The sequence below is a fragment of the Heliangelus exortis genome, chromosome 1 (genome assembly GCF_036169615.1).
Source record: "Heliangelus exortis chromosome 1, bHelExo1.hap1, whole genome shotgun sequence".
NCBI lineage: Eukaryota > Metazoa > Chordata > Aves > Apodiformes > Trochilidae > Heliangelus > Heliangelus exortis.
The window spans coordinates 132,064,891-132,091,183 of record NC_092422.1 but is presented as its reverse complement, the minus strand read 5'-3'; the positions used below and the strand labels follow the sequence as shown (position 1 = coordinate 132,091,183).

Sequence of the window (26,293 nt, the reverse complement as noted above, 5' to 3'; positions counted from 1 at the left end):
ATATTTGTGTTGAAGATTAAAGCACCCAAATACTTAGCAGTTACCAGTCCAGAGATGTTGTTTAATGGCAGACTTTTTTCCCTGCATTAACCATATAAATTCTCTAAATACCCTCCACTAATTTGCTTGGGTAACTCAGAAAAAGTCGAATGACAAATCTGCTGGTGTGATATATACATTAAGCACAAGTTGTGTCAGGTGGTAAAAATGAGTAATGGTTTCTATGCAGGCAGTGATTTAAATCTGTCATGTGTCATGCCAACTGTTTATGACATTGATGACTTGTAATTTGAAAATTGAAATAATAAGTCAACCATATGTCATTACTGAATAGAGACATATGTCAATGTCATTACTGAATAGAGATCTACTATTAAACACTTGTGTAGAAGAAGGGAAAAAGATACCACTTTAGACCAGATTTGAGTAAAGCATAATCATTTAGAGAGTAGCTTGTACCTGTTTCCTGTGACTTTTCTTGTCAGTAAATAGATTTTGAACACTTATAAAAGTGATAAAAGTGATTGGAAGCAACTGGTTAAATTTTAAGTTAAAGCACTGCAAATTCATGGACCACAATTTAAGTGAGGCTTGGTTTTGGATTTTGGATAGTAGACATCATTCATAAGCATGAAATAAGAATAGAGGGAACCATGGATATTTCTTGCAAAGGCAGCTACTCAGATTACTCCATGTTTCCTTAATTACCTTGATTCAGTCACATTGTTTGATTCAGCTGCATTGTTTGATGGTGTTAAATATATGCAATTAGATCCAAAGTCTGTACATTTTTTTTTCTAAGTAGTATATAGGGTTTGTTATGCCTGTCAGCAACACATACTGTATGATAAATACTATACATTTCAATGCAGAATGAGGGAGGATTATTTCTCTGTATGTTTCCACTAGAGCCATCATTATAAACCAGTTTTCTGGAAGCTCTTTTTCACCTGTTCCTCTATAACTTAATGTCAGTAGTTTTGTTTTATCATCTACTGAGCCTGAATGTCCATCACCATGTGTTCCTGGAAACTATCCTGTAAATATACAAATATGAGCAATATTTTCCACCATATGGGAAACAAAGTTCCCAGTGATTTGAATGGTTGTGGAACTGAGCTGTAATGTGCTATCTAAAAATGTGATGTCTGGCCTTGGTACTCAGTGATGTTCCCTTCCTGAGCTCTTTGCCTAAGACAGAAGGGCTGAGCTGTCCTTTGGAAGTGCCCAGTTTCTCCACTTGCTAAGTTAAACCAGGCACTTGCTGGTTAGATGGTTGGAGTTAAATGAGAGGTATCTCATCTCTTATATTTACCTTTACAAAATGAAATTTTGATCTGTAGTGTTCTGATTAAAAAAAAATACACAGATAAGTTTGCAGATATGCTTACATACCTAGTTCAAATACTTTAACTTTTTGCTCATATTCAATCACGTTAAAATTTGCACATGCTTTTTCCTGTTATGAGTTCCATTTTCATCGTGTTTCATATACAAAGTGCTGAAATAGCTACATCTATGTAATAAAAAATATGTTTGAGTGTGATCTATTCTGACTAAGAACTTGCTTCAGTTGTAAAGTGAAGTCTCGGAGAGGCCCAAATCCCTAACTTAATTTTGCCTCTTGGGTATTTAATTTCATATTAAAATTTTAGTTATAACAGTAAGTTAAGTCTATGTTGTTTGCAAGTTTGATATTCCAGTAGCATAAGTGTGCAGCTCAACTAAACTATATAAACTCTCAGGTAACATCAGACCCTTTGTGATTGTTTGAGTAGTGAGGCAGCTTCGATTTCACTTTTGGACACATAGATCTGAACTCTAATAATGTATGGAATACTGGTAGAATAATCTGCAGTAGTCCACTAAGATGGAGTCTCTTCTCTTGAGAAATTTTGATCTACGGCTCATCAATTGAAAATGGCAAGTCTTTAATCCTATAGAGCAGAACTAAAATAGGTCCTCCGAAACGCTGGAAAATGCAATCCCATATGCACTATAAAAGCCAGGTATACACAAATGCAGTGTTGGCTGTTCTGCTCTTTTGGTAGAATAGAAAATGAAGGAAAAGATGATAACACAATTTATCAGCTCTAAGCAACATAAATTTTACACTGCAACTAAGATTACAGATGTTAGTAGGCTGTCTGTATACTTATTTCACATTAATACTTAGCATTTTTATGAGGTGGGTTTTTGTTTGTTTGTTTGTGTTTTTTAATATATATCCATAAGCCAGCATGTAAAACCATAAAACTTGACAGCCTGCTTTACACTGTAAAACTGGGATAACACACGCACCTGTTCAGATAAAATGCTTTTTAAGTTTTTGGTTCTCTCAATGTCTGTGCACTAGCATAGCTGTGTATGTCAGTAGTATATTTTCAGTATATTTACTAGGTCTTGAATGAAAATTCTAGTTAAAGACAATAGTATATGAGCAGATCATAAATTACAGTTAAATTCCTGAATTTCAATTTTGAATTTAAATTCAGATTTGAAACATTGGTCTTAAGAGCCACGAAAATCAACTTGGCGGTTCCCCTTGTTTCAAATAGATCTTCTAAAATAGGCTAATAAATGCCATTTTCACCATTGTTTTCTACAAAAATAATGCAGTGATATGTTACTGTGAAACCCAAGCCACCCGTACTGAGAGAATTAACAGGTAATTAATTTTTTTTGTCAGAACAATTGTGCAATATTTGAATGAAAAGAGTCTAAAAATCTACCTTCTAAGACACAGAATGGTAGTGTATTTTTCCATTGTAATATGTCCATGTGTTCAGTCCTGTAAATTTAAAACTATTTGGGATGAATCTATCTATTAGCCATGTGTAGGAACAAATACTGTGACGTGGCTCTTACTATAGCTGTATAATCCTGTCATCCGTAACCATATAGTGGTTATAATCATCATCTCAAAAGGCAGAATACAAGAAATACAAGAAAATAATGTTTTAAAGGTTTTCTGGGTTTCATTTCATCTGGAAGAAATGGATATTTGTACTTTATAAGGACAATGAAATCAAACCTCTTTATCTTCAGAAAAGTCCTTGTGAGGTAGGTTACTATTTTATGAATAGAGAAAACTAAGAAAAAATGTGGATAGTTTGGTAGGAAGATGGATGGGACTGGCAGGAATTCCCTGTTAGTCAGTTCAGGTTTCATCTTTCTCAGGCTATTTTCCTCCTTCATAAGGCAGGGGTGTTTCTGTGCTTACAGGCTGTATTTGGGAGTCATGCCCATGGGATTAGATATAACCCTGTCTGTCATTTCTATAAGATATATCTGTAGCCAATCCTTTTCCCCAAAAGTGAAAATGGAGGTTCAAACAACATTAAGTCTTCTGGAATATTCCTTTGTAGACCAGGAGACATTAATTCATACATTATCAAATGGCATAAAAATATCTTTGTGACAATACTGTATTTCTGTGATATATCAGTGTTGTATCCTTGCCAGCAGAGATTTGTATAACAATGTAAATGGCTTTTTAAGTGTTTGTTTCCATCCAGGGCTCTTTCAGCCCAGGCACTTCCCAATCTCATTGTTCCTTTGTTCTAGCGGATGTACAAAGCACTGAGTGTTTTGTTTTCTGGGCCACATAGATTAGATAAAGTCTGAATTTCTGAACTTCACCTTCTAGGCACGCAACTCTTTTCTTTGCTAATGCACCTTAGAAGACAGGTTACCCGTGACAGTATAAGCACCTCTAAAAATGTAGTTATCTTGTGTTGTAGAATTGGACAAATAATGCAGATTCCAATGCTGATTGCTTTTTCAGGACACCCAAGTATTCAGTCTTATTCTGACTTTTATTAGAGAGAGAGTTAAGATTCTTGACAAATATCATGACTGTTCACTTGATATCAGCCAAATTAATACTTTTTCATGCTTTTTCAATACTTTTTCAGCTGACCATATGTGGTACTGGAATTTATTTCTGCCTCCCAAAGTTTGACCTTCCTGGTTAGAACAATTGCCTTCAAGGAACAAGTTTATACCCCCCTATTCACTTTTGCCAGCATAATAGTCTTCCGTGGCTTAGTATATATTATAGGTGGAGCTGCTACTCAGGCCTATTGTTAAGATTTCCTGACACTTTTCATTAAAACCTCCCATCTCAGTTGCTGTAACTGGGTGAAGTTTTAACTGTTTGGCCTGAAGATTGATGTGCTTGACTTGAGATTTAATTTATAATTATGTTTCTTTTTCAGATTTAAGCAGAGTTAGTTTGGCCTTGAAGAAAAAGGTCAAGAAAATAATACATTTATTTATTTTTAAATTTCATTTTCATCTCTTTTTCTGAAAAGCATCTCTGTAGTCCAAAGCAGCAATGTGAATTTAAGCAGTGACCTGTGTTCAAAGGAACATGGTATTTTTCATGGAGTTACAGTGTCACAGACTGACGGGGGTTGGAAGGCACCTGTTAAGGTCATCTGGTCCAAGCCCCCTGCTCAGGCAGGACTGCCTAGAGCTGGTTGCCCAGGACTACATCCAGACAGCTTTTTAATGTCTCCAAGAAGGGAGATGTTCCCCTGAAATTCTTTATATACTTGATTGACAGAGCATAATGCCCAAACCTGGCACAAGTAAATTCTCAGCAGAGCTTTGTAAGAAGCAATTAAAAACTGCATTTCAAAGGCTGAAAGGACAAAGTCAAATCTGCCCCCGCAAATTCAGCAGTAGGGCTGTCATGAGCCTTTAAGATGTTTCTTCTTCAAAGCCCAGATAGTGCAAAGGGTCTAAGTGCTTCTTAGAAATCTCTGCCTTGTTCAGGGAACCAGGCAGCAATGACTACATTGGAAAAAACAGATTATTCTTCTGTTTTTAAGGCATTGTTCATACAGAGACCTCCATTCTCAGCCTCGGAGCACTGAACAATCCCTATCTGATGGCAGGCAAGAGAAGCACAGAATGTGCTCACGAAAGCCAAATTTAGTTGTTAAATTGTTGGGAAACCTTTATTCCTTAACTCCTCAACTTGTGAATACTTAATTTTGCTGCTTTGGGTTGTTTTACAATACCTTTTTATTATGCAGTTGCTTAACTTCATTGGGAGACATAAATGCGAATATCTTATTACATCAACAGGTAATACCTTCCTTTGACTGTACAAAATCCTGTGAGTGATGAAACATACCTAGAGAATGCAAGCAACCAAAGTCTTTTGTTTTGGTTAATGCTTCCCATCCCATTAAGAGATATCATATTTTACAGGTGATTTCATGTGAGAGCTTCTTAGTAAACAAAATAATTAACATAGCATTTGTTTTTTGTTTATTTTTTGTTTGTTTTTTCAATTTATATGCACAATGCTACAGCAGAGCGGAAGCATTTTTCATCAGAATCTGTTTGAAGTGGTTGAAGTTAATACTGAAAGCAAAGGATTGTTGCCCTTCAAATTGTATACAAGCTCATGCACATTAGGGACAAAGTGTTCAGGATGGGTGCTAGGAAATGAAAGCCACTGGTATTATTGTATCTATAAAACTACATTACGCAAAGGCATTGAGTGTAATTTGCTGGATTTTCATGTTTGCTGTTTCATATTAAAGTTATTACCGTTTTACTATCAGCAGACTTCTAAGCTTGGTACATATATCCCCAACTGAAAGTGTTTTTCTTCATGCGTTTGTGTGTGTGTGAGTGAGTATGTACATATATGCTCAGGTAACATTTCTGACTTATGCAGGACTCTTTTGTAGACAGGTTTCAGTGATATATTGTTTATAATTGTAACTAAAAAGACTTTGAAAAACACTGGCAGCCTAACAATGTTAAAGGGAGAGTTTAGGAAGTATTTTTGTGCTACTATGTAAAACTTCAGACAATCCCAGTGCAAGAAATAATGGTTTATGGGTTTTTTTCCCTCTTGTTTGTTTGTTTGTTTTTAACTTCAGATCCCTTACCGCCATCTCATTTTGAAATTAATAAGGAAAAAACTACCCCCACAAGCTTGCAGGTTCAGTGGGATCCTTCCTCAGGAACGGTGGACTTGTATAACATACTATTATTTGATCATGATAATAAAAAGGTTCAAGAAATCTCCATACCAAGAAGAATTTCAAGAATGGAAAACACTTTTTCCAGTCTTATCCCTGGGAATAAATACAACATTATCCTCAGTGCAGTTGCTGGAAATAAGAGTACCCCAGAAATTCACATAAGCGGATCTACCGGTACGACTTCTTTACTGTAGTTAATCCAAATAAAACTACTTACAGTATTTTGCAGTCCTGCATTTTGAAATTAACATGTATATATTATTCTTCCACCTAGCAAGATATATATGTGTGTCTATTGATTATACATAGAGCTGTTTGCTAAGAGGGGAGGCGAGTTGTTATGATCTACTTGAACAGAAGTTTGGGGTTGGGTTTTACTAATGCTAAAGAAACTAAGCATATTTCAGAAATACATCTGTTCAAAATTGCTGAAATTGTGGAGATAACCGTCAAGCCTTAAGTATGTGTTTTTTATCCCAACAGCACCATCCCCTGTGAAAAATATTCAGGTCAGTGTCAAGACAGACACTATCCATGCTTCATGGTCTCCTGGCTCTGGGCATGTGGATCGTTACAGGCTGGTGTTACTGGATGATCATGGCCCAGTTCATGAGCTTCAACAAGAAGATCCTTTGACCTCCTACACTTTTTCTGGACTTACAGCAGGCCACCTGTATAACCTTTCCATCATAACCCAGGCTGCAGGACTGGAGAGCATCAGTTTTCAAACTGTCAGGACAGGTATGATTTCAGAATTCACCACAACAGAGTAAGAAGCTAAGGCCATAATCTAATAATATTACAGGACATATTGGAGAATGATAAATTATTCTTAGTCCAAGTGGATATTCCCAGACTTCAGTGTCTGAATTACTCTTTGGAGGTATTTCTCTCCAAAGGCCATAGAGGGAGTTAGAGACACCATTAACTTAGTTACTGCTTTCTGAGTTACCATTGCTGCAGAGGTAGCAGCTAAACTAGCTTTTAGGATGTGACAGCTGGAGTAGGTGTACTGCTTAATGTAGGCAGCACTATTAAACATGTAAAGTTAGGTGTTAACAATCCGAGCCCAAGTGCCCTGGTCTCACCTCCTTCCTATCTGTGAAAGAAGTTGGTCTGAACTCTTCAGTGAATCGAGGCAGTGTGTAGTCTGGTTATTTCACAGTATTGGAGACAGTTTAACCCCATGATTCTCTGTTGAATGAGAGGTGTAGAGCTTGTGAGCTTTGAAAAAAAATGCTTTCTGGGTTGCAAAACTGAATTTCTGAAAAGGAAGTGGAAGAAAAAGTGTAGAGCAAATTAAGAATTTCAAAATTGATGTGAGTGGGGCTTTTGTTTTGCAGAGAAGTATTTATTCACATAACAAGAGTTTTAGAAATAAAGCTTTTTTTCAGGAAGTTTTTTCATAATAGAGTTCAGTGCTCATTGAAAGATGTGATGTTGTCTTGCTTGAGCCCAATTATTAAAACACTCAGGCTAGCAAAAACAAGAACATTCCTTTGATTTTCTTAATTTCTGGAAAATGTAAGAGGCAGTTTCTCCTACAGAAGTCTCATAATGTAGATATAATTTAGTATAAGTGAGCAGTATCATGATATCTAGGGCACAGAGATTAATGCTGTTGTCACCTAGTACTGGCTGCTAGGGGGATTATACTCTTTTTAAATTTTTATATTTTTATATTTATATTTCTTCCTGTTGCAGGTACAAAAATTTTAGATCTTACAGTTTTTCTCAGTACATAAAAGCATGGTCCTCTATTCCTGTTCCTAGTCTGTCACAAGCCTGAGAAATGAAGATCAATATTGAAGGTGGCTGTGCTTTTCTTTTGATGGAGCATATGATTAAAGGAATTTGATTCCAAGCCTTCCTTCCTTGGTGTAAATCAGGCAGAGCTCCAACGATGCTGTAATGTTTATTCTACCAAAATGTATGCAGGCGTCTCTGTTCTTAGGAGAATCTGCCTGGTCTGTTTTATAGTCAAAATGACTACTATGAGTTCAGGTATGGCAAACATTTTGTATTCTGTGAAATGAGAGTGGTCATCATAAGAGTTGTCACTCTCAGAAGTCGAACACCTTAAACAGGGCTGGGTTCAGTTGCCCTGTCATCAGGCTTTGCTCTTTTTACTGGTCAGGCACAATCATTCACATTCCATCTCATATAACATTTTAAAAGCAAAATTTAATTATTGCAGTGTAGAGGCAGCAGGTCTTAAATATTCTTATATGTGGTTCTTATATTTTCATCTCTTTCTTCCTTTCTTTCTTCAAGTCCCAGCTGAAGTCTTAGATTTGACGGTGACTAATGATGACAGCATAGATACATTTACAGTTAAGTGGAGACGACCTTCAGGAAACCTCAATTTCTATAATGTTACTCTCTCTCATCTTGGATCAGTTAAAGAAGTCAAAACTCTACAGCCGCTGGTCACAGAGACTCACTTTGACAAGCTAACTCCAGGACGTCTTTATCAGGTTACTGTCCGCACAGTCAGTGGCGAACTGTTCACTGATCGGATGACAACTGGTAGGACATGTAAGTCTTCTCTTTCAGTAGGAACGTTGTAACCAATGCTCTTTTTCCTACACTGGCCTTGTAGAAAATCATTGGAGGAGACAAAACAATTTGGATTCCAGGCAAAATAAGATAAAGACCACAATATTGTTCCAGGAGTACCTTTTTCTGACTCTGGAAGCAATCTGGCAGCCAAAAGCAGCTACAGCATAGCTTGACAGCAGGAAACAGTAATGCATTTTGGACCTTGAAATTGGGTGACTCTCTTGTAAAACTGTTCCACAGTACTTCGCTCCTGACCAGCTTTGTTATATTCAATTCAGTTCAGCATAGTATATAAAATGAGTTACACTATGGAGAGTCTGTGTGTAGTCAAATTGCTAAAGGATTACTTTAACAAGGTCTAATATTATGCTTTGCTCCAGACACAAATCTACAAATAGGAAAATATAAACTATTTTTACTACCAATGTCATGGGTTAAGGAATGCATATGGCAGCTTCAGTAGAGTTGGGTTATGTTTTGTGTATCTTCTTACAAAAGTATGATTTTCTTTCAGGTATCTCTTGTTCTGAGTTCTGAATGCAAAAAATCCTGGCATAATTCTCCCACAGCAGACATGACATGTCCAGATAGACATGTCATCTTCCCCACACCCAGATGAGGCAGAATTTAGTTGGAAAAAATATATAAGTGGGTGAAAAATTGCTAGTAGACTCAAAGCCAAAAAAAAAAAAAAAAATGTGTGTGCATGAGAGAGTGGAGTATTAATTTTTGAGAATATCATCTACAACTAAATATCTCATGTGAAAGGCACATTCTTTACATAGCTAGCTGGTGCCCCATTCTCAGTGCAGGCTGGGACAAACTTGAAAAGTCTTTCATGTCCAGAAAGTACAAAGATGACTGGTTACATGTATGTCTTTTTTGCTTGTCTAGCCTGCCATTAAAGACATTTAAAATTACCATTTCCAGCTGAAGGGTGAACTTCAGCCCCTCACTCAAAGCACTGATGCCCAAATTTGTGACCTAGACCCAGTACTTTGAAAGCTGTGGATCTAGAAGTCCCATTTCCAAGGATGCTGATCATGTGCAATTCCTTCCCTCGACTTTTCCACAGAAAGCAGGAGCTTTGAAAACATCATCACTTCACCATAAGCTTTGTTGCCTAAAGGTGAATTTGTAATTTTAAGCTGCCAGATCTACAGATACTGAAGGGATTATATTCCTAGGATCTCTCTGTAGCTCACAGGGAGAGCCAGATGCCCAAGAACATAATCTATTATGGCAGCAGAACCTCCCTACAAATGTTGTGCCAAGGAATATGGACATCTTGGGGACAGAAACTTTGTACCATAAGGGCGTAATTATGTCCAGCCAGTCTGACAAGTCTGAACTTTACCTGTCATAAATACATTCATGCTAACAAAACACTGTGTGCTTTTATCCACTCACTCAGCAATTGAAACACATCTCCCACAGACACTGGGATGTGGGAGATCGTCTTGATACCCATCTATGTGTGTGGGAAGTGACACTTGTAAGTATTTTGTAGTGCTGGTAGAAATCTCTCAAACCTTTACTAGGTACTGAGCAGTTAAGTATTAACTAAGCTAGAGAAAACATAAGGGCATGATTCAAACCTTGTAGTTTAATTAATAACCACTGGTGGTCTCAGTGTTCCAATGCTGATCTCCTGATTATCTTAACACTGAATAGTTAGGTATCCTAACCCTAAGGGTCTGCATCAGTCTTCCGGTCTCCAGTTGCTGTGGTAAATTGTTCTATGAAAATCAGAAAAGCTTTAGTGATCCAGTGTGACCTGCAGCAGTAGGGCAGGAAAGTTGGACTTGTAAATTCAGGATCCTTGGAAGTGGAGGACAGGACAAAGTGGGGGCTTTAATGAACCTCAGTACCTTCTAGCAAGGAGGGACTGGGACATACAAGGCTTTTCTGGAAGAAGCCATCAGATTTTGCATTTGTGATGCTGTGGCTAGAACTTGGCCCATAGTGGTTGAAGCCTTAGCTTTTAAAAGTTAATTGGCAGTTTCTAAGTGAGCCTAAGTCCAGGAAAAATCTGGGAAGCTAATTGGAAACTGCAAGATGCATCCCTGAACTTCATGGGACAGATTTTGCCTGCCCTAAGAAGGGTTCCCCATTTCTGATGCCAGAAACTGACAGTGAAAAAGTGAGTGGTTTGTGTGGGGAAAAGTAAAAATTGTCTATATGCCAGCCTTTGTAGCAAGGTACTTCATGTTGCTCTGACTGATCCAAGTACTCCTACAATTGCTAAGCTGTGAAACAAACTCTGCCCTTGTGCAGTTACATCTTAGAGGAAATACCCCACTTCAGAATTACTCTCGGTTTCTCTATTTTCAGTTCCCCAGAAAGTTTCGGAACTGAAGGCCAGCGGTGGTGGCTGGCTGAGGTCTCTGCTGGTGAATTGGCTGCCCCCTGGGGGAGACTGGGAGAGGTACCACCTGCTCCTCTGGAATCGCTCGGCACTGGTGCTCAACACCACCCTTGAGAAGGATGCCACGGAGTACTTGATCCACGACCTGGGCCTCATTCCGGGGAGGCAGTACAGCGTGGATGTCGTGGTGGAGAGTGGTGAATTGCAGAGCAGGGCGAGCTGCACAGGGAGAACAGGTCAGCATAGTCACCTGAGAAGTGTGGAAATACAAAATGTTAATGTGGCTGTTCCATTTGTTGTTCTGTGCTCCAGAAAGAAAATTGAGTTAATCTTTTCAAGTCATCCTTCACAAAGGAAATCTATATATGCTGCAGGGACACGAATGGAATCAGCATGTTGGTCAAAGCCTCATCTGATTGCTTCAAACTTAAAAAATAATTTTAATGATCTTTCTGCTCTATTAATGCAATATAAGTGCAACTGAGAGAAAAACAAGACAACTTCTCCTTGGAGAGGGGGTATCAGGCAAGGCTGAAGCCTGAGCCTTATCTCACTGGAGAATGGTATTTAAGATAGAGCCATCCAATGTTTTCTGTACACTTCCTTATGCCTGCTTTTTCTGCTGCAACCTCACCTGTCATTCCTGAGGCATTAATTTTGTTGACTTTGCTCAATGGCAAGACCAATAGAAGGTACAGAACTGAAGCTTTCTGTAAGTAACTTCTAGCCAACTTGGTCACAGCAAGGCACATTCTCATCTTGCTTACTGTCATGTACAATACAAATAGCTTAAGTTTATGATGTTACTTTTAAGTGACACAACAGAGCAATCAGAATGGGGTTCAATAAAAAATATCCAGCAGTGGGTGTTTCATGACTGTGCTTGATCCACATACAGGCACATAACATATATGTTAGGAAGCATAGGTATTAGGCCTATTCTTAGAAAGTGAGCTAGGTGACAGATGGTTTCTGTGTGCATGCAGACATATAGACACATGAACACACAGAAATTTACTAATCAAATTCTCTTTTATACCACTGTAAGTTTGGAGTGTGTCTAACCTTGACTGAGGTATGAACTACTGCAAAATCAATGTCACTCTAACACTTTAATTTGCCTGCTTGTTTGTTACAGCTAAATGGTGTAGGGCTGTTTTATGGTACAAATATTTTGTATCCCTGTCTAGCACCCACAGTTCAAGAGGAAGCTCACTGACTGTACTGCATTTCACAGTATTGTCATGGCTAGAAAAATCCTCTGAGATCGCTGCATGAAACCATCAACATCCCCCCAGTAAAATAGAATAAAATGAATTAAATATATATATATCACTGTGCCCACTCGAGCATGTCCTCAAGTGCCTCATCTACGTGGTTTTTAAATGCCACCAGGGATGGTGACTCCACCACCTCCCTGGGCAGCCCCTTCTCATTCCTTTACTACTCACCCAGTCCTGATATCTAGTCTAAACCTCCACTGGTGCAACTTCAGACCATTTCCTCCAGTGCTGTCATTACTTACTTGAGAGAAGGGGCCAACACCCACATCCCCACAACCTTTCAGGTAGCAAGGTCTCCTCTCAGCCTCCTCTTCTCCGGACTAAACAGTCCCAGTTCCCTCAGCCTCTCCTCATAGGACTTTTTCTCCAGACCCTTCACCAGCTTAGTTGCCCTTCTCTGAACTTGCTTCAGCATCTCAATGTCTTTCTTTTAGCAAGGGGTCCAGAACTGATTACTTTTCTATTCATACTAAAATGTATATCCTGATATAGTTTAAAACTCAGCATAACAGCCATGATGCATTGCTGAAGTCTCTTGCTGCAGCCCTTTACTGAAAGAGTAGCACAAATACTTGATTTGTAAGACTGGCTTCCTAGGGTAAGGTAAAGAATCTCCTCTTGATTACAAGTACTCTGTTGGTGCCACGTTTCTGTCTTACAGGACAGATTCCTTACAGCAGCTTGAGATATGGCATGTGTGTTTATTACCAAGTCCCATTCTTATTGTGATATTTGTGTACTTCTACAGCTCCAGAGCCTGTTCTGCAACTTCGTGTGAAGCATGCTGATGAATCTTCACTTAGTGTCATGTGGATTACTCCTGTTGCAGAGTGGGACAGCTATGTGGTTTCACTGGGAGACAGGGACCTGACTGTCATAAAAAAAGGTCTTGCAAAAGAAGCTAAGGAATTCACTTTCACTGAGTTGGTACCTGGAAGAAAATACACAGCTACCGTCACTACCATCAGTGGGATTTTAAGCAACTGGACTTCAGTGGAAGGAAGAACAGGTATCATGCTGTCAAAATATTTTAATCTTTACTTCTGTTAACCATTAATAACTTTCTTTACTTTTTAGTGATGAATGACCCCAGTGAATAAATCTCAAAAGTCTTGACTTTACATTTTTTTCCTCAATAGGAAAGTTATGTTTCTGAATCTCTCATTTCTGACTGTCAGTTATCTTGCAGTAATTTTTTTAAGTTTTGGGGAAATGGATATGTAATTCCTGGCAAAACAATTTTCTGAAATGTTATATCACATCTGATCAATCTACATTAACACAAGACTGCATAGAAGAACAATTTTCACTAGGTATCTTTAGGAAGGTCACTTTCTTAATTCAAAGCATTCATCATCTGGAAAAAAAATCAAAACCAGCACCACACAGGAAAATGTTGCTTTATGGGTAACATTCCAAGGTTAACAGACACAAAACTTATGTGACCTTGAAAGTGTATTTTGAATTTCTCTTTGCTCATCTGATTCCAAAATCTGTATCTGTTACTTAGCATGAAGGCTGTGACAGAAGGGAAGTCCTGTTCCCACCTCCTGCAGGGGATTTTGTGCACGTGTGCAAGTTCTAAACCATATGTGTTGCTTTACTCTGTTTTACTTATGCATTCTGCAGTAAATCTAGTCTGGTATAGCACAAACTGCTAGTGCATTAATCTAATTGTGCCTATGGCATTAATCTAATCATGCCTATGCCTTGATAGGGATCCTTAATAAAGTGTCTTAGCTCCTTCCAAGGCCTGAAAAGTTTGACTTGTGCATTCATTTTTTTGCTCTGTGGTTAGATAGCATTTCTTCTGCCTTATGCACCTTTAGGACACCTATTCAGATGTAAAATTTACAATATGGCATTTCAGCAGTGTAAATTAATGCTTGAAAACACATCAGGTAGGGATCGTGTGTCACCATTACAGTCAAAGTGATAATGAACAAATATCAACAAATTTTAATGTAGCTTTTAATAAACATTCCAAACCCCTGAGTCTTCTTTGCCATAGAAAACCTATTACTGTAAATATAAGGGAAGTAGGTCTTGCATGCATCCCAGGTTGGTTAGATTCTAGTGAAGCCTGAGGTATCACCAGAAGTGCCTTTAGCACAGAAATGTGGCATTTCAGTGTCTTGTTGGAGTTTGCTATGTTATGACAGCATTATAAAACAGGTGGGGTGTTTGATTCTGGTTTTTATCAACAGTACTTTTTTTTTTTCAGTTGTGTGCCTAATTTTCTAGCTTTTGTTAATGATTACTAATCCAGTACTATGTGTGCAAGGAGGCTGCTTTATAATAGGAGATGGAGCTTGAAATCACATTGCATGCAAACTCAAGTTGGAGTGTTCTTTATTTCAGTCGTGCTTGGTTATGTAAACAGATATACTTCAAAAGAAGTGACTGCATTTCCTGCTTTGACCAAATACTGTCCAATTAAAAAAATATTTTGGGTAATATTTCTGCTAGATATTCCATAACTTTTTGTTCTTTCTTTTCCCTTTTCAGTCTGGTTGAGCTCACCAGATTAAACTTAGATAAATGTCATGTTTCTTTAACAATTAAATCAGCTTTTGATGCTAGAAAAGTTAGCATCCTGCACATCTTCTGACATAAAAAGCAAAACCAAAACCAGCCATCCCTCTTACCCCCAAAATTAAAGGGTCTGGCACTTTTCAGAGGTATAGATGAATGTGCTTGAGGTATTCATCAAACTAGTTTACCATTTAAGAGGAATAGGAAACAAAATAGAAGAAGAAAAGAACAATGAAAGACACAGACTGCATTTGAAATAACTATCAAAAAACCAAGTGATTTTGAAAATTCAAAGAATAATAGAATAGTTTGGGTTGGAAGGGACCTTAAGGATCATCTGGTTCCAACCACCCTGCATGGGCAGGGACACCTTCCACTTGACCAAATTGCTCAAAGTTCTGTCCAGTTTGGCCTTGAATGCTTCCAGGAATGAGGCATCCACAACTTCCCTAGACAAGCTGTTCCATTGTTCACCTCCCTCAAAAAAAACTTGATGGCTTTTGTTTAACGGCATTTATAAAATGCTGTCTCTTCCAGTTCCCTGATCCTGAATCATTTTAGTGCTAAAGCCTCAGAGATCTTTCTGTGCCTTAGATAGTTTCCCATAGACCACATCCCATTAGACAGGAAGCAGTCCACGGTTAGATTATTTTTAGTCCTGTTGAATCCGGCTGCAAATTGGAATGTTCTTTGATGCGCTTCCTCAGTGAGACTATTTGGGGGATTTTGTTTTGTTTTACTTTGTTTCTCTTCAGTAACATTATGACAATCTTCTTCACAGTGCCAGCCCAAGTGACCAATCTGACCGTGGCAAGTCAGGGATCAACCAACAGCTTGTTCACCAATTGGACAAGAGCCTGGGGAGATGTAGACTCATACCAAGTGCTACTGATTCATGAGAATGTTGTCATTAAAAATGAGACTGTTCCCAGTGAAACCAGCAGATACCACTTCTATCCACTGAAACCAGGAGGACTTTATTCAGTTGTCGTCACCACCATCAGTGGGGGAGTATCTTCAAGGCAAATGATTGCAGAGGGGAGGACAGGTAAAAAGGAAAATACTCCAGCATGTCTTTTGTCAGTCCATAAAAGGTGAATTTATTGAAGAGAATGATCTTGTGATTAAGGCACTGCACTGACAATTCAGATATATGGGAGTTTCAGACAAATAATTCCTGTATGTGACCTCAGGCACACTGTGGGCCCGGATTCAGCTTAGTTTAGTGTCATGGTCCATAAGTATTAATATTTTATTTGTGAGGAAATATTAGCCACTGCGCATAGACATCCTGCAAATTACAAAAGGAACCAGGTGTATGGTTTGAACGAATTACAACAGATTATTTCAGGGAAAATGACACCATGTTGAAAGGAGCTGAGGAAGGAGTTAATGGTGGGAGAGAAATGCAGAAAAAACAGGTTTTTAAACAAATTAATCATCCCAGGGAAAGGGCTGTTAAAAAAAGAGAACAATTAACATTCTTTTCACCCTTCGATGAAAATCTGCCTCCCCACCGCTGGGATCGATGTCTCTTAGAAATCACTGGGGGTGCTCTCTGCTGCTCCTTGGTGCTGCTTCCTCTCTGTTGGCTTCTGTTTGCTTCTGGTTTTCACCCTTTTCCTCTGAATTCTTACAGTAAAAAGTTCCTTCTTCTCATCAATTATTGGCAGAGGTTGCAAATTGGTAAATGCAGGTCTTCCCTTTGTATTCAGGTTTTCTGGAATTCTTGTATTTGCTACCAATTTGCGTTAGCTGTCCCGAGGTTTGTCAGGAGTCATTCTGAGTAGCATTTTGATGAGATTAGTCTTGATACATTTAAAGATTCTAACCACAGAAAAGGTGGTGCTGGTGTGGAGAGGGCTTTGCTGATGGAAATAAGTTTGATACATTTTAAATTATGTAAACAAAAACAGCAAGCCAGGATTTTGCTGATTCAAGAAGAGGAAATTTTTCTATTTTCAAGGTATCCACATTACATGTATGTTTAGGGAGCTAACTGCTCTGCCAACACAGGGACTCTGTATAGCAGGGTCACTCTGAAGTGAAGATAAAAATATGCCCTGAGGGTGATATACAGCTGTGGTGAGCAAATTGTTTCTTGGAAGGGACATTGTTGTTCCATTGGCTAGATTGCAGTGCAGGGTGCTTGCTCCTTACTTAGTTGTGCACATTAGCTGCCTAAAGGCGGAGGGATGAATTTGTGTCTTAAGTCTCTTGTGACCCATTCTTTTTCTCCAATCCAACATTAAAGTATGTTCACTAGGTTTAGTTGCTCATTGTGAGGCCCTTGTGTACTGAGTAGTACAGGATTTACTGCTGCGTCAAATTCTGTTAATTTGGTGGCTCATGAAATGTGATACCAGGTCTCTGGATATTTAGATAGAAGGGGGAAAATGGCAATGTGGTGCATTTTCACCTTGTATGTGAATTTGGAAAAAAAGGCCTGGCTTCTTGTAATTTTTTTGACTTTGACAGCTGATGGATAGCACCTTAACTGCGGTAAGTCAGTTCAGGGCATCAGATTCCATTAAAAATTTAGCACTTCATTTTGATTAGGGTCTGGCCCCGTAATAATTCTGATAGTTCTTGGAAAACAAATTGCACTTCTGTTTTGGCCACTAGGTGTCAGGGAACTCATTGTAAATGAAACCCATTCTGCTATGGGACTCAACTTCATACATACCTCAGTAGTTACTGCTGTTACTCATGAATGGCAGTGTGAGAGCATAGCTCATCTTCTGGGATTTTAGAAGTTCTGGGATCGTGCCACCAAAGACAAGTTTTTTCACTGTATTCAAAAAAGCAGAAGAGTGGGAGTGGAAGTCAGTGCAGACGTTCTCAAGGAGTCCCAAACTGCTTATTTTGCAGAGTGGCATTCCAGGCATTTTCACAACAATGGGAATTGACTAGCTAAAGCTGTTCTGTTTTTTCCTCTTTGTTGCACAGTTCCTTCCAGCGTGACTGGAGTAACAGTAAATAACTCAGGTCGCAGTGATTACCTCAGTGTTTCTTGGCTACCAGCTTCTGGAGATGTAGACAACTATTTGGTGACACTCTCTCACAATAACCAGATTGTTCAGACTCTCACCATTCCCAAATCCCTCAGTGAATGCTCCTTCAGCAGCCTTACTCCTGGGACACTTTACAATGTGATGATTACCACAAAGAGTGGGAAATATGAAAATTATTCCTTCAGCCAGGAACGAACAGGTAAATAGAGCCTCTGAGCAAACCCACTCACCAAACCACTTTGTATAGCCATTATCAGTGATCTATCAGTATCTGGCCAAACTGGGATGGGTGACTAGGGGTTAGATGGTCAAACCATAAAATAACCACTTTCTTGCAGCCTGGCAACTGCAGTTACTATTTTAGGGGGTGAGGTATTGCTTAAATCCACATTGTGGTCTTTTTGTAGCTTCCTTAGAGAATTCTGGTAATTGCCACAAATTAAGCAATCTTCAGCAGCTTTTGTTACTTCAATAAGTCATTGCTTTCTGAATCTTTAATTGTGTTTTTTCTTTCAGTCCCTTCAAGTGTTCAGGGACTTACTGTCAGCAATTCAGCCAGAAGTGACTACTTGAAGGTGTCCTGGCTGCATGCCTCTGGATATTTTGATAATTATGAAGTGATCATCAAGAACAACAATGATTTCATCCAAACAAAAACTGTCCCAAAGGATGAAAATGAATGTGTGTTCACTAATCTGGTCCCAGGGAGGCAGTACAGTATCACAGTCATCACAAGAAGTGGAAAATATGAAACTAATGAAAGGATCTATGGCAGAACAAGTAAGTAAACAACCTGTAAACATCCTCAGACACTCCAGAGTTTTTTTTCTATTTACCATACCTGGGCTCAAAAATTTCATATGATTTTAACACAGAATGTTGAGTGTTACCATTTTAATGTGTGTCATTCCAAATATGCAAAACAACATTTGTATTATTACGAATGTTTAAGTTATAGACACACAGGAAATGAGAGAAGAAACCCATGCTATGAACTTGGAAGGCAAATCTTCAAACATGGAAAACTGAAAAACAGATTTCCACATAAGCTTAGTATTTATGGTTAAACTATGCCAGATTGTACACAGCAGTTTTTTTTCTGGTCATGGAAATGTGTAAGGAAGAAGATAGGCTAGGCCTCATTCTATGCAAATTACCCCAAAAACTGGAGTTGGAGAGCATGGGACAGGAGTGGTAAGTGGGTAGCTGTAAGCCAGCACGGATCTGGATGCATCCTGTCTTCACCTAGTGCTACGTGTATGGTAATGAGCCATGCTAAGAAACCAAGTTTATTAAAACAGACGTAACAATGGACAAAAATAACTGACCCATGTCTGGCAGGAGTTGCAAAATGTCAGTGTGGTGCTGAATGGCACAGATGGATTGCCTCGTGTCTCCACATTTGTTCTCCATGCAGATCCTGTTCAATTTTCATTGGCTTTGCAAACTCCCTTGCAGGCTCCGTTATTACTCATTTATTATTTTTATGCTAATAGATTTTGGACTCCCTGTTCTGAAATGGGACCTTCCTCTGTTAAGTATGGTGCCACCCATAAAGAGCAACCCTGGCAAAATAAGTGCAATTTTCTGCTTTTCATAGGGAAGTGAATGAAAAGTATTAGCTCAGCAGCATGGCTCCAGAGCTTTCCTTTCTGCTGTGATCTAGTAATAAGTACTGAGAAGCTTCCTTTCTTCTACCCTCTTCAGTGCCAGAGTCAGTGAAGGAACTGACTCTTAGTAACAGGAGCACAGAAGATCTGCAGGTAACTTGGTCAAAAGCTGAGGGGGATGTTGATAAATACGAGATTCAGCTCCTCTTCAATGATATGAAGATCTTCCCACCCATTTTCCTTGGGAACACTGTTGAGGAATATTGGTTCACAGCTCTGACTCCAGGACGTCTCTACAAAATTCTTGTCCTGACCATCAGTGGAGATGCACAACGTGCTACCTTCATAGAAGGCCTGACAAGTAAGAATGGGGTATTTAATAAAATGTGTTGAAGCTTCTTTAAAGGAATGAATGAGGCTCAGAAAATCAAGGGTGAATCATGATCTTATTTGAAGTCTTGAAACACTGGCATAAAGACAGCAGATCCCAGTGAAAATCACACTGGTACTTCAGCCAGTTTGATCTGTGCTTAATATGCAAATGTTACAGTTGCTGATATCTGATTGTTAGCATATAATCTAATTTGTTGCATAGTAATGGTACTGAGATGTCAGTGTTTGGGTTTCTGTTATTCCCCTGCCTGCCAGTTGTTTTCTTACTATCTCTAGCTAAATCACATAAGCATTTTTACACTTCTGTTTACCCACCATTAAGTGAGTGAGATTAAGTGAGCAAAAGATTATCTTTTGCTGCACCCATAAAAAAGTAGGAATTAAAAAATCTGAATCAAAGAAGAAATTTGTAAGCAGGTGCCTTTGTCTTCTCTTTTTTTTTTTTCCCAGTTCCGAGTATGGTCAGAAATATTCATGTATCACCTAACGGCATGACAAACAGCCTGAAAGTGAGCTGGACTCCTGGAGGTGGAGATGTTGATTCCTACACCGTGACTATATTTCAGCAAAACCATCAGCTTGATTCCCAGAGTGTCTCCAAACACATCTCTGAGCATGTGTTTCACAAGTTGGAAGCTGGGGAGCAGTACCGTGTGGAGGTGCAATCTAACAGTGGCACATTGCACAACAGCTTGGCAGCTTTTGGGAGAACAAGTATGTTTCTTATGATACAAGGATCAAGTTGCATTATGTCTTCCCAGAAACCACCCCTTATTTAATAATGTTTATGAACTTACCATTGGGTATGGGGAGACACAGACGGACTCAAGTTTTTATGTCAAAGAGCAGCAGTCCTCACTTTTGCAAACATCTAGGCGTGGGTCTGTAAATACCAGTGAGACCTGTCGCTTAAGTAGCTTTACCTGAGTGAATGTGAATTAAGGTCTCCAGTCCAAAGTGTGCCATCATAGGATGAGTGTAGTTTCAGCCCTCACCAGTCCTATGCCTTTACCCATCCAACACATAAATCAGCAGGCCTCCATGTAATCAAATACTATGTTATAGCAGAGGCCATTGCATGGTCAAGGCTTGTTAGATAATGTATTGTCCAAACATACTTGTGTGTCAGGCACATTTTGGTTTTAAACCACCCCCTCTCTTTAGCTTTTGCATGTGTTTGCTGTGGCCTTGAACTTTTGTGCAACAGCTGCCATCTAATGCTTTCTATCTTGTTCCACTATTTTGCACCAATTCACTGCTTATTTTTCAGTTCTTCTTCACATGCCTTTGTGAACAGTTTCAGTCCATTCATCTCACTCTCCTTCTCACTGTTTTCATGTTAGTTTATATATGCCTCTTTCTTTTCCATACCCAGTTCAGATGTCCATGAAGATCTGTAACTTCGTCTGAGTGTATTTATGTCTAGCAATATTTTGCTTGTGCAAACACATGTACAGATATCCTTTCTCCCACAAGTGAATATACAAATATATAACGATACTTTTCATTAAGTAATCTATTCACTGTTGTGTATTGAATGGTCCATGTTTCAGCTGGTAATACCTTGCCTTTTTTTCTGCTTCCAGTTCCAGCCTCTGTCCAGGAATTATTAGCCCATCATGCTTATAGTAGTCATTCCTTGTTGGTAACCTGGCAGAAAGCTCCTGGTGTAGCTGAAAGATACGACATTCTGCTCTTGAACGAGCAAGGGATCCTCCTGAGCAACATATCAGAGCCAGCTACTGCCAAACAGCACAAATTTGAAGATTTACTAGCTGGCAAGAAGTACAAAATACAAGTTCTGACAGTCAGTGGTGGGCTCTTCAGTAAACGAGCAGAAACTGTGGGCCGAACAGGTAATTGGGACATCTTTATTTATTGTTCCTTCAGACAGATATCATTAAATACATGAAACATCTATACATCTTGATTCTGGAAAGATTGTAATTGGATATTAGAATATTAGATACTTATGTAATTTTTTCCCTGATATGTGCTTCATCTGTGAATCTGAAATCTTTTGGCATAGAAATGTGGCCATCATTCATAATAATTTGCATACTTAACCAAAGTCATGAATACTGCCCTCAGTCTAGCTATTATGGAACCACCTGAATACTTTTTTTGTCATCAAGTTTTTAGTTCACATTCTCAAACAGTTTTTTATGTGAATACACACCTCTAAACTTAGAGCCAAGTCTTGTAGTCTTTACTCAGTTAAAGCTTCTTGTGGACAGTTCTGTGTGAGCACAGGATGCATAAACAGGCCTGCTGGGAAATACAAACTTTGCATTGGAAAGGCTCAGTGGCACCTCATAAATGCTTTCCCCTTGCTTCTGAAAGTTGCTGTTGACATTACTTGACTGCTTGTGCCATAATTGAGATTTATTCCCGCCATGAGTAGTTACTTTATTAAAGGTTCAGCTTAGTGCCTATATACCTTGATATTTAATCTTGCATTTCTATTTCTTTTCAGTTCCAGCAGCTGTCACAAATCTGAAGGTCACAGAGAACACCACTGACCGGCTGTCCTTCAGCTGGACCACCTCAGAAGGGGAGCTTGATTCATATGACATCTTCTTATACAACCCAGACAAGTCCCTTCATGACAGGATTTCAGGAGAGCAGCACCTCCAGCAGTGTTCATTCCAGAACCTTCAGCAAGGCAGGATGTATCGAATGGTGATCGTTACCCACAGTGGAGAACTCACTAATGAGTCGTCTGTCTTTGGAAGAACAGGTAAGAACATCTAAGAAAACCATCTGTCTCCAGCGTGGTGCTCATGGGGTGCTGGTCTGAGTCTGGTGCTCATGCTAGATTAGAGCAACTATTAGAAATACCAAAATGGGCTCTTATACATGAAAAACTATTGACAAATAAGGTAGATTCTGAATGGAACACAAAAAAATGACCTTTACAATAGTTCCCAGGTACTCAGGTCAGGACAAGGACATCCTAATGTATGCTGCTTAAACCTTAAAGAAAAACAGCAATCCTAAAAGCAGTATTGGTGTATGGGTGGAAAAGACAAAAAGACAAAACCAGTGGGGTTAATGTGGCAGACAATCTACCAATTAAATAAAGCTTGTTTCCCATGGTAAGCACTGGCTGTGGCTTTGTTTGTTGAGCCACATGTGGGAAGCAGATTTTGCTAAGCAGCTCTAGCAGCACTGACACTCTGTGAAACCTTTCTTTATCCTCTTAAGCACCATTTAGTTAACCCCTTTGTAAGATTGCCTCTGGACAGTGGTACACTTCCTTTGGCTGCCTCAGAAGTGGATGTTTCCCAGACTGACTGGGAAAATGCTGCTTAACATTTGCAAAACTATCTATTATAAACATCCCAGCCTCCTTCAGTGACAGTGACAATTCAAAATAAGAAAGTAAACTATTGAGATATACTTCCTGATGCTTGCTGGCTTTTTGGCTGGCTGTGGTGAGTGTCTAACTTATTACATGTCTCTCATTACAGAGTAAGTGTAAGGTCTGCTTGACCTTGTTGCTTCCCTTCACCCTAAGGATGTTCTACATAAAGGAATAATCGTTACTTTTTTTTTCAGTACCAGCCCCAGTTGTTGGTCTCAAGGCATCTAACCGAAACATGACAGACAGTCTGTGGTTCACCTGGGGTCCAGCAGCAGGAGATGTTGACTTCTATGAGCTGAATCTTTATAACCCAAACGGGACACAGAAAGAAACATGGCACAGGAAAGACCTGAAAGAGTGGCATTTCCAGGGACTCATTCCTGGCAGAAAGTACACTCTAGTTGTTGTGACTCACAGCGGTGACCTGAGCAATACAGCAAATGCTGAAGCAAGAACAGGTAAAAGACACAAAAGCTATGGCATTTTTTTTTAGTCCCATCTGTCAGAATTCGTATTAGTTCACAACTATACAACAGGCTTATTCTGGGAGAGGATGTACTCTAAGAGTCACTAGAGGTGTAAAAATAAACTATATCTTTAAGGGTATTAAACCACTGGAGTGTGATTTTGTTCAGCATTGTTTCAAGGCTAAGGATTACGTAATGTCTATGAAAGTCACCACCATCATCACAGATGCAGAAACTGGCTGTGTCCACAGGATAATATAAACCACTTTGTGATGCATGAAGAAAATAATGCATGTTTCATCTTATCTGTCTTGTGTAAAAATGTGTTAAGAATGTTTCTTCTTTTTTTTTTTTTTTTTTTTCTTTCCCTTTCTGTGTAGCACCCAGCCCTCCTAGTAGTGTATCGTTTACTGATGTTGCAAACACTTCCTTATCAATCACTTGGCTGGGTCCTCCAGACTGGACAGACTATGATGACTTTGAGTTGCAGTGGCTTCCAAAAGATCTCCTCACAGTATTCAATCCCTACAGCAGCAGCAAATCCAAAGTACGTATCATCTATGGCCTGCGACCAGGAAGACTCTATGAGTTCAGTGTCAGAACTGTCAGTGGTGACAGCTGGAAGACATACAGTCAGTCACAGTCTGCAAGTGTGAGAACAAGTAAGTAACTATTACCATTGCACCCTGAGACTCAGCTGCAAAGCTGTTAAGTCTTACCAGTTCCTTTCACAGTCACTAAATTCCATTACTAAATTCATGAACAACGGTGATAAATTCAACGCTGTTCTAAGCCCTTGCTCTGTGCAAGGTCAAACTGTTTAAAGATTGAAAATGGGCATACATTTACATTCTTCACATCCAGAGTGGGGCTGTTTCAGGGGTAAAAATAAGGCTAGATATCCACATTTATCTGACTTTTATATAGTGCAAAAATCAAAATGTTTCTAAACAATCAGACAGGAAGGATGAAACCCTGCTGTACTAGATTTGAAACTGAAATCAGTGCTTCACTGCTCTGTGTTTCTGTCCCTGTCTGTGGATCCATATCATCTCTGGCTTTATTTAGCAACCTCAGTATCAGGCTGATTTGAAAAATGACCTGGAATTGTAAAATATCTGAGTCTTGGCCAACTGTCGTGTCATTTAGGGTGGGATTCATCTCCAAATTGGCATCCATGTTTAGTAAAATGAATAGCTCTTTAGATGCCATTCAGAATATTAATGAGAGAATAGCTACCTCTCTCATCTCTATTTAATCACTTAAATGTAGATGTCTGACATCTGAAAGTTAAATCCCATCTTTGTTGCATGTCATGCTATAAATGGTGCTTCAGTATTACATGGATGAAGCATACTTCTGTGGTATGTTTTAGTAGTAGGGATACACCACATATGCTACCCAGGAAACCAGGTCAGTCATGAGGGGATGGTATCAGTACTGACTGATAATTCTGACCACGTGCAACCTCCAAATAAGTAGCAAGAGAGTTCTAGAAATCCATTGCTTTTCAGTGTTGCTCTTCTGGTTAAGACTTCAGAAAATAGACTGGTTTGCGTGTTTTCATAATTCATTACTGTAGCTTCACAGACCCAGTGAGGCTGATGTCATTAGTTCTAATTTCAGATGGCTAAAATGAGTTTGACAATCTTGACTAATAATCAGGCTGCACATATTTGCACGAAAGATGGGAATTCTGGCTCTTAGCTTTCTTCTCTGTTCAAATAGTTGATGCAGAATCTAGGGACCGTAGGGTGAGTTTATGGTACCTGTTCCTTTTCCTGCTGCACTTCAACTTCTCAATTTTCCTCTAGAACCAGACAAGATACAAAGTCTTCATTGTCGGCCCCAGACCTCTACTGCCATTGCATGTTCCTGGACTCCTCCTGATTCTGACTTTGATGGGTATAGTGTCGAATGCAAAAAAATGGACACTGGTGAAGTGGAATTCTCTAAAAGGATAGATAAAGACAAATCTCTTCTTAATATCATGACCCTCGTTCCTCACAAGAGATACCTGGTGTCCATCAAAGTACATTCTGCAGACATGACAAGTGAAGTAGTTGAAGACAGCACCATTACAATGATTGACCGTAAGTGGAATTCAGAGTTGCTGTGGAGGGAAGCAGTGAGCAGTAAGAATGAGCTGTTTGTGTTGGTTAGACAGCAAAAGGGATTCTGAACTCCTCAATTGCCAGTGTGTGGCACTCATAATCTGGTGGCCAAAACACAGTGAACCTACCCTTTGGTCTCTGTTGTGACAGACAAATGCAGGATTTTAACTACATTCAGCACCAAAGATGTCTGCATCATCTCACACCTTTAATTGTCTTCATGGTGCTCCTTGGCTTCCTGTGCCTGTGTGTTCCCTTCACAGTCTGTAGACATCCTCAGCACAAATATCCATCAGTGAGGACACTGGATTGTGGTACTGGATCCTCTTTGGACACTCAATACACTCTTCTGAGGTGCTATCTAACCAAATCACCTCTAAGAGTCATACCTGATAGACGATCACATATTTCCAAAGCATGTGCTTTGAAACAGCTTCTGCAGTTTCTCCACCTGTAGGTTGCTGAATGGAAGACAGCAGTAGAATCTGCTGGTGCCTCTGCACTGCCAGGCATCAGTGTGGTTAACAGCGTGCTGCTGCTGGCCCTAGAGCTGCTCCAGTTTTTCCAGT

At 39.2% G+C, this 26,293-nt stretch overlaps 1 protein-coding gene across 2 annotated transcripts in view; it reads left to right on the top strand.

Moving 5' to 3' along the window:
- The window catches only part of PTPRB (protein tyrosine phosphatase receptor type B), a 63,623-nt gene that overhangs the window by 16,559 nt on the left and 20,771 nt on the right, over positions 1-26,293 (top strand). For both annotated transcript variants that reach the window (XM_071766763.1, XM_071766772.1), the window contains 15 exons: positions 5,907-6,185; positions 6,495-6,752; positions 8,286-8,549; positions 10,908-11,177; positions 12,973-13,233; positions 15,541-15,807; positions 17,709-17,972; positions 18,290-18,553; positions 19,481-19,744; positions 20,227-20,490; positions 21,363-21,632; positions 22,253-22,516; positions 23,338-23,601; positions 23,991-24,272; positions 25,425-25,703. In XM_071766763.1, the coding sequence (XP_071622864.1) occupies positions 5,907-6,185; positions 6,495-6,752; positions 8,286-8,549; positions 10,908-11,177; positions 12,973-13,233; positions 15,541-15,807; positions 17,709-17,972; positions 18,290-18,553; positions 19,481-19,744; positions 20,227-20,490; positions 21,363-21,632; positions 22,253-22,516; positions 23,338-23,601; positions 23,991-24,272; positions 25,425-25,703 (4,014 nt within the window). The remainder of the gene's footprint in view (positions 1-5,906; positions 6,186-6,494; positions 6,753-8,285; positions 8,550-10,907; positions 11,178-12,972; positions 13,234-15,540; positions 15,808-17,708; positions 17,973-18,289; positions 18,554-19,480; positions 19,745-20,226; positions 20,491-21,362; positions 21,633-22,252; positions 22,517-23,337; positions 23,602-23,990; positions 24,273-25,424; positions 25,704-26,293) is intronic.